Genomic DNA, 12869 nt, shown 5'->3' with positions numbered 1-12869 from the left:
GCAGCGACGGGACAGGAGTTTTCCGGCAGTACGCGCTGGTGCTCATGGGAAACGTAGTGTTCTTTCTGGTAAAACAATACCGCTTTTGTCCAAAAGATGCCGCCAAACTCAGAAAAGCTGAAAGTTACGTTGTGCTGCTTTAAGAGCAAGCTAAAGACTCAGCTCTTCTTTATGGAGCTAGAACACTCTCATAATTCGCAAATGCACACACCGTTTCACAAATGCACAGGACAAGTTTCACAAATGCACAGAACAATTCACACGTGCGTAGGACAAGATATACAAATGTATTTTTGATGCACACACAAATATAACCTGATTTACAAACGTTTTTTTGTCTGTGATCTGCGCTGGATTTGCGTGTGACTTTTGAGACTCCCCTGACATGACTCGATCCACAAATACGTTTTTTTTTACACAGAAGGATCTGCAACCAATCAGATGTCTTCCTTTGTTTCAGCCAATCATAAGAGCGCACCCGCACTTGTGAAACGGTGTGTGCATTTGCAAATCGGTGTGTGCATTTGTGAAACGGTGTGTGCATTTGTGTAACTTGTCCTGTGCATTTGTGAAACAGTGTGTGCATTTGTGTAACTTGTCCTGTGCATTTGTGAAACAGTGTGTGCATTTGTGAAACTTGTCCTGTGCATTTGTGAAACAGTGTATGCATTTGTGAAACTTGTCCTGTGCATTTGTGAAACAGTGTGTGCATTTGTGTAACTTGTCCTGTGCACTTGTGAAACGGTGTGTGCATTTGCAAATCGGTGTGTGCATTTGTGAAACGGTGTGTGCATTTGTGTAACTTGTCCTGTGCATTTGTGAAACTTGTCCTGTGCATTTGTGAAACTTGTCCTGTGCATTTGTGAAACAGTGTGTGCATTTGTGAAACTTGTCCTGTGCATTTGTGAAACAGTGTGTGCATTTGTGAAACTTGTCCTGTGCATTTGTGAAACAGTGTGTGCATTTGTGAAACTTGTCCTGTGCATTTGTGAAACAGTGTGTGCATTTGTGAAACTTGTCCTGTGCATTTGTGAAACAGTGTGTGCATTTGTGAAACTTGTCCTGTGCATTTGTGAAACAGTGTGTGCATTTGTGAAACTTGTCCTGTGCATTTGTGAAACAGTGTGTGCATTTGTGAAACTTGTCCTGTGCATTTGTGAAACAGTGTGTGCATTTGTGTAACTTGTCCTGTGCACTTGTGAAACGGTGTGTGCATTTGCAAATCGGTGTGTGCATTTGTGAAACGGTGTGTGCATTTGTGAAACTTGTCCTGTGCATTTGTGAAACAGTGTGTGCATTTGTGAAACTTGTCCTGTGCATTTGTGAAACAGTGTGTGCATTTGTGAAACTTGTCCTGTGCATCTAGTAAGCTGCACGCACTTTTAAACGTAGCTTTTATATATATATATATATATATATATATATATATATATATATATATATATATATATATATTCATATTCTAGCACTGCCCAACTGGACTCTCAGCAGTCTGACCAGCACTGATCCAGCTGGATCCTCCTATGTGATTTTGTGCTTGTGCTGTTCTCTCAGATATAAGTGGCTTTGGATAAAAGTATCTGCTAAATGACAGTAGTAGTAGTACGGTAGTAACATGACAGCAATGTTTAGTCAAAGCCAAAAAAAAAAGAAAAATCTAATGCCCACGAGAGCATCACAGCCTTACCATCCTCTCTCTCTTTTAATCCTGTGTTTTTCCATTATAAAAAGAAGGATAAAAGTAGTCGGTTGTAGTGGGCCTTAGTGTACAACTTAATTTTCACCATGATATTTTGTTTTAGACAAAAAGGCAGCCCAAAAAAGATTACAAGGGCCAAATAAGTACCCGATTTTAACCAAACTTTAGCTGTCAGACGGATGAGCTCAGATTTCCCTCTAGAATGCTCTGGTGTACAGAGGTGTTCATGGTCAACTCAAAGACTGCAGTTCTACTTTGGTCCCATCTGTCAATATTGATCCCAAAATCATCTACTTTGTTCAAATGCAGTTTTGAAAAGCTCACTCATGATTCCATGTTACTTTTAGACACAAGAGGCTTCCTCCTGGCAACCCTTCCAAATTGTGTCAGTGTCAGCATGGATGTAGTTCTCTCTCTCGCTCATGGTTTGACCTTGGTGCTAAATGTGTCATGTGGTGAGGTTAACAGGACCCAAATGCAGGAAACTGATGCAGCAGGACTCGCAAAACAAAAAATTATTTTATTTAACAAAAAGCGTTTTTGGGCAGGAATCAAAAGCATAAAAGGTGGAAAAAATCAGGACAGATGGGAACAAGATAAGTTAAACTAACTAAAGAACAAGGACGCAGTCTTTTAAAATAAAATAGGAAACAGGTCACAAACGCAAGATCAAAACTAAAGAACAGTAAAGAAAAGTAAAACAGAACAAATTAAACTCAAAACTCTACAGAAAACCCAAACCATAAAAACTTTAGGAAGACTGGTAACTGTCTTGAGTACTTTTCATTTGAAAAATCTTTCTTTGTAACACAGTCAACTTCAAACTTGCTTGAAATAAGTTTTATCATGGTTTTCCATACCGACATGCTGCACCGATTGCTTCCCCGAGATCATTGCTTATCTCTTTCCCTCTTGGCATTGTGTTAACACAGCTGACTGCTCCAGACCAGCAAACTGGGAACAGTTCCCCATTAACCTGGACTGCACACCTGATGATAATCAGCCCATCAAGGGCTAACGATAGATAACAACAACATATCTTCCTAAAACACGTGGAAACTGTAGGAGGGCTTTAGTGTTATCTGCACGTGTTTTTTGCAGTGTTATTTTTGTGCAAAAAGAATTACAACAAACAAACAAAAAAGATATGTTGTTTTTTGTTTGGTGCATTAGTTGCATTATATTTACATTCACTATAAAACTTTTTTTATTGTTCTTATTTCATCATAAAAAAGATGATTCAAAGATTTTTGTCACATGCTCACAAGATGGGCAGGAAAACGCAGCAAACTGTCCACGGGCCGTGTACAAAATGTACAAAAAACAGCAATATATAAAATAGTAATATAATAAAAATAAAAAAAACTAAGTGAGAAGAGCAATATTAGTAGTAAGTAAGAACAATGCAATAAAGTGCAAGTTGGGTTTGAAAGGAATGTGTAATACTTAAATGTGCAACAATATGTGCAGTCTGCCATGTGTAAAAAGGTGCTTGTGCAAGTTTGCAGTTTCTGGGTTGTGATGAAAGAAAACACTGATAATACAGGTAACAGAATATACTCAAATGTCAAGCAAAATTGATGATTGACTAAATGTGCCACTGAGCGTCCGACAGGAATTTTTCCTCAAACTAGGAAACAGTAAAAGTCCTCTTGAGGAAGGGTCTGCCATGAGCTCTGGGCTTAATCTTTTGGAGCTTTGGTCCAGATTTTGGTAGTTTTCTCTGGAGTTTTCTAGTTTTCATATTGTTCTACTTCATGTCAGAGTTATTATCGTTCACGAAAACTAACGAAATAACGAAAAACTAAAATTGAAAAAACTATTTCGTTAACTGAACTAAATAAAAACGAAAATTAAAAGACAAAAACGATAACTAACTGAAACTATATTGTGTGTTTATGAAACTAACTAAAACTAACTGAAATTATAGATATAATTTCCTCCGTTTTCGTCCCTGTCAATATAAGACTCTTGGTATGATTAATTTATTCTGCTCTGGCCGTTTATCTCCAACTGGCAGCTACGGCACCTTAACGCCTCACGGTCCGTGACGTCAAAACTAAAACTAAAACTAAAACTAATAAAAACTAAACTAAAACTAAGCATTTTTGAAAATATAAAAACTAATAAAAATTAGCAAACCCACACTAAAAACGAATTAAAACTAACTGAAATGAATGAGAAAAAGTCAAAACGAAATAAAACTAAACTAAAATGAAAAATTCAAAACTATTATAACCCTGCTTCATGTTCATTGCTTTTGTTAAGCTCCTGTTTTTGTCTTTCATTAATGTATGCTTTAGTTAGTGTGTGGGCGGTTTTGTTGCTCCCTCTTTGCTTGTCCTTCTGTTCACACAGCCTAGTCTGTTCATCAGTTCCTATTCCCAGCTTCATTACCTTCCTGGATATTTTTCCGTCTCTGAACATTCCTTCTCTTTCTTTCCTACAGCAACTTTTTTTGTGTCTTTTTTCAATTCAAATTTAATAAAAACTCGGATTCTCTTCATCTGCCTGAGTTGTGTGTTTAGATCCAGGTCTTGCGTCATACTTAAAGGACCCCTTTTATTCATTGCCACTGGAGATGGTTTGTACGGCAGGAGGCATTTCAGGTGCCAAACTAACGTCCTCTGACATTAGAAGCTATTCTGAAGACCAGATCAACACTGTGTCTGAGTTGGCTTTATATTCTAGCAACGCACAAACTACTGTAGCTGCTCTAAATTTGATGGCTTTCTTTAGTTACAATGAATATCAGTTTGCAGTAGTGACTTCAAGCTATACTTTCGTGTCGAAATAGTTGATTGTGTTTAGCTTTTGTGAGGTTGGTAAAACAAACCATGGCATGTAATTGTAGTCTTATTAAATAATATGAAAGTGCCAAAACTATGAAAGTAATTTGCAAAATCAACAATTGAAACAGAAGACTAACGATAAATAAATCTAACACACGGGAATCAAATAAAGCAGGCGCACGAAGAAGCTGAACAACTGCGACCTCTCTCACAGACACAAAGTACAAGTGTGCACACAAAAAAAAATAAAATCAAACAGAATATTCTCTAAGGTCTGGTTGCTTCATGCTTTTGTAAATTTGAGAGCGCAAGTAAAGCAGACAATTACCTGCTCCGATTGCTGCTTTAGAAACACATATTTAAATGTCCACATGTATTTCTATGGTATTATAGTCTGTTAAGTTCATGATTCGATATATCTTCAGTGCAATTCTTATGCAAAAGCACTTAGATAACATCATTGGCTTGTGTGACAAATGAAGGCTTGAGTCAATTATGGTCATAATTGCTGTGCGTGCTGTGTATTTTAATCTGTAGCTCCGTTTAATCAGTATCCATTGGACTGTCATTAAAAATACACCACAGAGAACTTTGTCAGCCTGACTGCATCATTAAGATACACTTCCTGCTTTTTAAAATAGCCACTTTGTCTTAAATTAGGTCACAACTCATATTATTTGTTGTGGCACAGTTTGTCCTGCAATCCTCTTCTCCCCTCCCTTGTCCGTGTCACTTCAGTGTCTGTTCTGCTTCTAATTTCTATGTATCATGTGAAAGAATTTTATTTGGAGGAAAACAGTGAGTTATCAAGGTGAGGCTTCATAATAAGATACTTTGAAACTTTTCTGTCAGTGTGGAAACCTTGATAAGCCTGGTGGTTGTCATGGTGCTCTGATAAATGTGCAATGTTTCACAGCTGCAAAGTCGGATGAATCCTGCAGTCTCTGTACACTAATCCTGGCATGATGTGATTCGATAATTTTGCTACACAAAAGCACAAGGCCACATTCAATAGAATTCACCGTTCATCTCTCACAATGCATCCGAACATTTCATAACACCTCACTTCCTAGCTCTTTTGTGTGTTCATAATAAACCATTATCCAGCAATCCAAACATTTTTAAATTAACACTTTTCCACCACTCCTTATCTAAATCCAACTTAAAACCACGTATTGAGGCATGAGTCAATAAACTCGTCCTTGTTATGTTAAAGTGCTCTTTTCATCAAATGGATATTTATTTAGTGAATAAATGGCATCGAGTATGTGACGGACTGCAGCACAAGCATGCACCATGGATCCGATACTAGAAATTCATGAAGTTAAACTGCTAGGCCCGTCTGAGAGGCTCCCAGTTGGTTGTGGGCTGCAGCATATGCAGTACACCTTCTTTTTAAGTGTTTATGTATTAGGACATAATTAAGAAAATAAAATCCCTGCACCTTATCATGTCATAAAATAAGCTAAATACAGTACAACCTCACATGATCAACAATACATGTATGTGACACATTGCCTTGTATTGTTACTTGTTTAGCAAAAACTAATGAGTAATGTATGATCAGTCCACAACGTGACTTTAGTTCATCAAGGTTTGCAAGAATGTGTTAATACGCCGCTCTCTTAACTTCCCTGCGCCGTGTTTACTGTAGGTCTTGACTGACTGGTCTATTGAGACATCTTGATATTTTCCTTTATGGGCCATGCTGTTGTAGATTTGCTTGTGTACTCGGGATCGATATCCTATTGCATTAGGCCACGCTTTAGCCATCACATAAAAGGACTCAAATTTAACTCTTGAATACATTTGGTAAATAGAGTTGCTCATTGTCACTTCAGTGACTGCGTGTGCTCTGGACCCAAATTATCACCCCTCCTCCACCATGCTTTACAGTTGGTATGAGATGTGGCGTGTTTGCCTTCTGCCATAATTTGATAGTCTTCCTCTAATTGTACTGTTGTGAAATGTAACAGGCTGATAGGCATATCTTTGGTTTCTTGTGATTTTTCTGCACACTGCACAGTCCGACCTAGCAATGAACTTCCTGGAATGTCCACTCCTAGGAAGATTGGGAATTGACTTGAATATTTTCCACTTAGAGATAATTTTTATCACTATTTGGTGATAGACTCCAAAATTACTGAAAATGGCTTTATAATTCATCCGTCATAAATGGGACGCCACATTTTGTTGATCTCTTTCCTTCTTGGCATTGGGTTAACACACACTTATATGTTCCAGAGCAGAGAAAGCCAAAACTTCTTCTTTTATAGAAAGTTGTCAAACTAAACGATGATCAGAAGATAAAATGTACCACCCCACTGCTAAAGACATTTTTAATTCTCATGAAGTAAAAGTGCACTTAGTTTTTTTTACGCTGCCTCTGCATTTGTGGCTTTGCTTTTTAAAATAATTACATGCAAAGAAAAGCAAAACACAAAGAAACTCTGCATATAATTGGGTACAATATTACACAAAACATTCAAGTAACTGAAATAACTTAATCATGACAACATTCAGAGTGTACCACAATAAAGACAGAAAGTATGCAATAATAGCAACGGATTCATTGCCACACGCTTCCCATGAGTGTTAAGAATAACCTTTATCACATGTTGTCCTCCACAGATTGACCAACTCTTCCACAAAACGCAGACATCATTAGTGGTAAATTGACATTAGGGCATCCAGTGTGTAAATTTACATTGCATATTACAGCCAAACAAACCATAACCCTTGGTTGAGATAAGTAGCACACAAACCGTTCAGGGAGCCGCGGCTATGGAACATACAGGATGTGGGATCTCCAAGTCTTTAATACTCTTCTCTAAAGTTTAAATGTCTTGAATAATTGAAATTCATTTGGAGCATATTTAGAACCGAAGGAAAAGTGCATTTTCATGAAATTAATTTAGCTTGTGAAATGAATAACACCATAACTTTACAGAGATTATAATGTATGCTCAAAAACTATTGTATTACCAGAGAAGCACATCCTCCCTTACAAAATATGCTTACTCAGAAGTTTTGCATAGTGCTCTGGTTGATATCTTCTGAGGTAAACATTCATTTTTCCTTCAACTCGCTCATCCTCACTGAGGCCTGAAGAGGGGAAAAAAAGAAAATTGTTACTACATGCAAAAGTCCTGTCACAGATAAGCACATTAGTATCGTGACAATAATGGCCAGTTTAAAAGCTTTGAGCTCACCAAGCTTTTGAGCTGCATTTCTGATCTTTTCTTGTGCACACTGCAAGTCTCCTCCTTCTGGTATGAGAACCTCTATCTCCCCCACATGATAACCAAAGTCAGCTTGGTCCAGATCTATCCGCACCCCCTCCTCCTCCAAAGTGAATGACCGGCGCTCTGTTGTAAACGCTGCAAAACATACCAGATTCAGTTTGCTATGCCAGGACTCATCTTCCTGCGAGGGGGCCAGCTCCGTCTCTCCGTCCACACACACATCTTTTATGACCTCCTTTACTCTCTGCTGAATCTCAGGAAGGCTGGTTATCTCCTTATAATGACTGCACAGCGCTGCTGCCCGAGATTGTTCTCCTGTTGTCTCTTCCGTCTCGTTGACTGTTAACGTCGGGCACTTGAGCTCCCAGCATCCTTTCCGTGTACGCAGCCACATGTCTCTCAAAGTCAGCTCAAACTTCTCGGTGTCAAAATACTGGTCACGGAACTGCTGCTGGCCAACGCAAACTACAGAACAGAAGAAGAGTAAATTAATACTAACAAGGCTGTAACAGCTCATTAAACTTAATTATCAAAAAGGTACAGATGTCTTGTTATCACAGTAGTTGTGCAGCAATTAGTGCCTTTATGTTAGTGGTTGTTCATCACTGCTAAATGGTTCAGTTGTAAATGTGCTCATGTGTACTTGACAAATTAAATACATACCCCCAAACTCTTCCAGAGTCTTCATGGTGCCAGCGTTGCACAAAAACTTTCTTTCCACTTCCACACTCATCTGAAATAACAGTAAGATCAGCAGCAGATGAGCAACCAACTGCTCTGGTGATTGTTGTTCGTATGTAGTGTGACGCTGATGAAGCAATTGTGATACGGCATTCTCTGCTGGCTTTTGGAAAGCAGAAGCAGGCCATGTGATCAGCCCATTTAGTTTCCACTACAGTGCTCCATTGCAGTGGTCCTCAACCTTTTTTCAGTGATGTTCCCCCTGTGAAATATTTTTTCAGCCAAGTACCCCCTAACCAGCGAAAAGCACTTTTGGTTGTAAAAAAAAGACCTAAAACAGAGCACTGTGCCATCAGTAACTGATTTATTAAACATAAAAATATTGCTGCTATGCTTCAACCACGACTCCATCGTTGGTCCAAGTGATTGACAGGTGAAGCCAGGTGATTGACAGGTTAGGTGGAACCATCCTGATGTGGGGGATACTCTGCGGTTTTAGGATAATAAGTTGAATAGCCTACTCCTGAAGATAGAATTAATTTTATGAATTTAGACTTATATTTTCCTCAATTATTTATGAAATATTTATTTTTAAAGGATTTTTGCATGGATGCTACTTTTTAAATATATGTATATTTTAAAATCTCACCTACCCCCTGGAGTGCCTTCACGTACCCCCAGGGGTACGTGTACCCCCATTTGAGAACCACTGCTCCATTGCATTACGAGATACAGTTGGGAAGATATACTGGTCAGTTACATAGTGGACATTTTTCAGGAACTAGCAGGACATCCAGGTATTGTGAGCACACTGCAGACGATGTAATCGTCGGCTTACTGCTTACTAAATTGCATTTTGTCAAAATCAGCACCTACTAGGTATGAAGTTTTAAAAATTGTCTGTCAAAATGCCAACCTGACTTTCACTTGCCTACCCGACTTAATCATATATCTTTTGAAAACAAGTGAAAAAAGTTGAAAGCTAATTTCTATAGTGGGAATTACAATTACATTACCAATTCCAGTGACGTTGGAAGGTTGTGTAAAGTGTAAATAAAAATGGAATCCAATTATTGGCAAATCTCATAATCCCCTATTTTATTCCCCAACAGCACATAAACAACATATCAGATGTTGAAATTAAGCTATTTTCTTCATGTTATGAAAATATTCACTCATTTTGGATATTGTTGGCAGCGAGACATCTCCAAAAAGTTAGAAGAGGGGAACAGAAGGCTGGAAAAGTATCTGGCACAAATTCATAACAACGATAGAATCATCTGACAACTAATCAAAAGTTAATAACATGACTAGATATAAAAGGATAATTCCAGAGAGATTGAAACTCTCATAAATAAAGATGAAGTTCATTAATCTGAGACAAATTGCATCATAAAAATTGTGGAACTATTTCAGGAAAAATCTCCTCAACATAAAATTGCAAAGACTTTGAATATCCTGCCTTCTACAGTTATAATATCATCAAAAGTTTCAAAGAATGAGGAGGAATCTCTGTGTGTAAAGGACAAGGCCCAAGGTCAAAACTGGATGTTCTTGATCTTCTGGTCCTCAGGTGGTTCTGTTATAGGAACAGGCATGATTCTCTAGCTGAAATCACTACATGGGCTCAGGAACACTTCCAGAGATCAGCCTGTGTACACAGTTCACCATGCACAACACAAATGTAGCTCAAAGCTCTATCATGCAAAGAAGAAGCTACATGTAAACACAATCCAGAAACACGGCTGTTTTTTCTGGGCCAAAGCTTATTTAAAATTCTCTGATGCAAAATGGAAAACTGCTGTGGTCAGATGAATCAAAATTTGACATCAGATTTGACAAAACATTGATGCTTTGTTTTGTAGAATACATAAAAGAGGGACCATCCAGCTTGTTATCAGCACTTAGTTCAAAAGCCTGCGTCCCTGATAATGTGGGGTTACAGGTTTAGAGCAACATACCCAGACAACATCTCTCTCAGGGAAGACCTTGCATATTTCAGCAAGACAGTGCTCAACAACATACTGCATCCATCACAACAGCATGGCTTCACATGAAAAGAGTCCGGGTGCTAAATTAGCCTGCCTAAGGTCCAGACCTCTTACCAAGACTAAACATTTGGTGCATCATAAAACAAAAAAATCCGGCAATGACTTTTGACCCGATCTGTTGAGCAGTTGGAATCCTGCATCAGACAAGAATGGGATAAAGGTCCTTTTCCTAAAACTCCAGCAAGTGGTGTCTTCACTTCCCAGGCATTTACAGTTGTGTGTTATTATACAGCTGTGTTAAAAATCACCCTGTTGCAACTTTTTTGAGATGTGCTGCTGACTTAAAAATCAAAATGAGCTAATGTTTTCAATAAAAATGGCAAAATGTCTCAGTTTCAGCATCTGATGTTGTTTTTGGTTCTATTGGGAATAAAATGGGGGTTTACGAGATTTACAAATCATTCAATTCTGTTTGTACTGACATTTACGACCCCAATCCCAACTTCATTGGAATTGGGGTCGTAAATTCTTCCATTTCTTACATTGTCCAACATTCTTAAACAATTAAAAACGATAAAAATCAAAATCCATTTTCACTGCTTCGCCGATGACACCCAGCTCTACATTTCCAGTAAACCAGACTCCATACTCCCATCCTCCTCCTTCACATCCCGCTTATCCGGAATCAAATTCTGTTTAACCTCAATCTTCTTAAAGTTAAACAGTGAAAAAACAGAGTTCCTCCTCATTGGCACAAAGTCATCATTATCTAAAGTTGACAGCTTCTCCTTTACCATCGACAGCTCCTCAGTCTCCCCCTCCCTCAGGTTAAGAGTCTGGGTGTCATTCTCAATAGCACACTGTCGCTGTCGACTCCTCCCTCGCTGTCCACACGGCCTCTATCCTTGTCTGCTGTCTCGTCACCTCCTGTATCGATGACTGCAACTCTCTCTTCTTTGGTCTCCCCCACAAGCTCCAACTGGTCCATAACTCTGCAGCCCGGATCATAACAAGAACCCCGTCATTCCATCACATCAACCCTCATCCTGCAGCAGCTCCACCGGCTCCCAGTCTGCCAAAGCACTAATTACAAAGTCCTCCTGTTCACCTTCAAGGCCATCCATAACCTCGCCCCACTTTATCTGTCCTCCAGATCCCCACCCCAGCCCGCTCTCTCAGATCCTCCTCCTCCATCCCCCTCACTGTCCCGCCTCAGCACCACGGGCGGCAGCTTCCAGCTGCTCTGCTCACAAACTCTGGAACTCCTTACCAGCAGACAGACAAAATATTGACTCTCTTCCAGTTTTTAAATACAGACTGAAGACTCATCCGCCTACTCACTTCAAGTCCAACTACACCGTTCTTCATCTTTTACTATACACTGATTATATCCATTGTTGTTTTATCTGTTTGTTGGAAAGTGTCCTTGGGCTTTATGAAAGGCACTTTTAAATAACATATATTGTTATTATTATTATTATTATTATGAAATGTATTCAATTTAAAAACTGAAATTAAACTATATCTAAACAAAGTTGTATATAAATACAAACAATGTCTCAATTGCCCAGATTTATTCTTTCTTGTGTACACATTTTTAAGTAGAGTGTGTGTAAAAGAATATTATTTAACTAAAGAGAAAGATCTGAGCAGTTCTATTGCTCAACTTCATTGCAATAGTTATAGTTTTTTTTTCTTCAGAAAATTAAGGTTTTAGAAGAGATGAAAGATTGGCTGTCTGATGCAAAGCAACGTGTAAATATTATATTATAGAAATTAATCTGACTAAACTATCAACTTCATTGCAGCAGAGATCTTGCTCCTCTGCATTGCAATAAACGTAGCAAGTGTGTTGGATCGTGACTGGCTTGGTTTTGTTTAACTATCAATTTGAATCCCATTTAAAAAAAAAAGAGTAAAAATGTTTAATTGTTAAGAATTTAAATGCTTAATTACAACCGCATAGCAGTAGTCCATCGCACCTGACTTATAAACCATTCACGAATCATGTGGTACGGACTCCAGCTCTAAAGTCGTCCAAATGAAAAACAGAAACGCTAAAAGGCGTATTGATTGGAGTGATTTCCCCTCCCGCATACCTTCACAGTCTTTCAGTCTGATTTATTCGGCGTCAAAAACGCAGCGATAGGTCAGCCCGATCAGCCACAACACACGTCAGCAGAGCTGATTCTGCTCAGGCGGAGCGGCAGCCACCTAACAGTGCGGGGATATAGGCTGATTTATGGTTCCGCGTTACACCAACGCAGAACGTACGGCGTACGGTGCGCGTCGCCGCGTACTCTACGGCGTAGGCTCTGCGTTGGTGTAACGCGGAACTATAATTCAGGCGTTAATCACTTCCTGTCCCGGCAGCGCAGCGCACACAGATGGTGCGGCTTTAATCCTCAAAACCTTCATAAATATTTATTCCACATACTGGAATGTTGATATGCGCCACACC

The 12869-nt window shown here is 38.9% G+C and overlaps 1 protein-coding gene across 1 annotated transcript; it reads right to left on the bottom strand.

The window, feature by feature from the left end:
• Window positions 1-6845: 6845 nt before the first annotated feature.
• thtpa (thiamine triphosphatase) lies at window positions 6846-12606 on the bottom strand. Its single transcript, XM_061713383.1, has 4 exons — window positions 12508-12606; window positions 8400-8469; window positions 7704-8201; window positions 6846-7596 (listed from the first exon to the last, which is right to left on the bottom strand). Exons 2-4 carry the CDS (start codon window positions 8467-8469, stop codon window positions 7496-7498), a joined length of 669 nt encoding a protein of 222 aa, XP_061569367.1. The 5' UTR covers window positions 12508-12606; the 3' UTR covers window positions 6846-7495.
• Window positions 12607-12869: the final 263 nt, after the last annotated feature.

Source organism: Cololabis saira, chromosome 22 (genome assembly GCF_033807715.1).
Source record: "Cololabis saira isolate AMF1-May2022 chromosome 22, fColSai1.1, whole genome shotgun sequence".
Taxonomy (NCBI): domain Eukaryota; kingdom Metazoa; phylum Chordata; class Actinopteri; order Beloniformes; family Belonidae; genus Cololabis; species Cololabis saira.
This window is presented reverse-complemented; position numbering and strand designations above follow the sequence as displayed.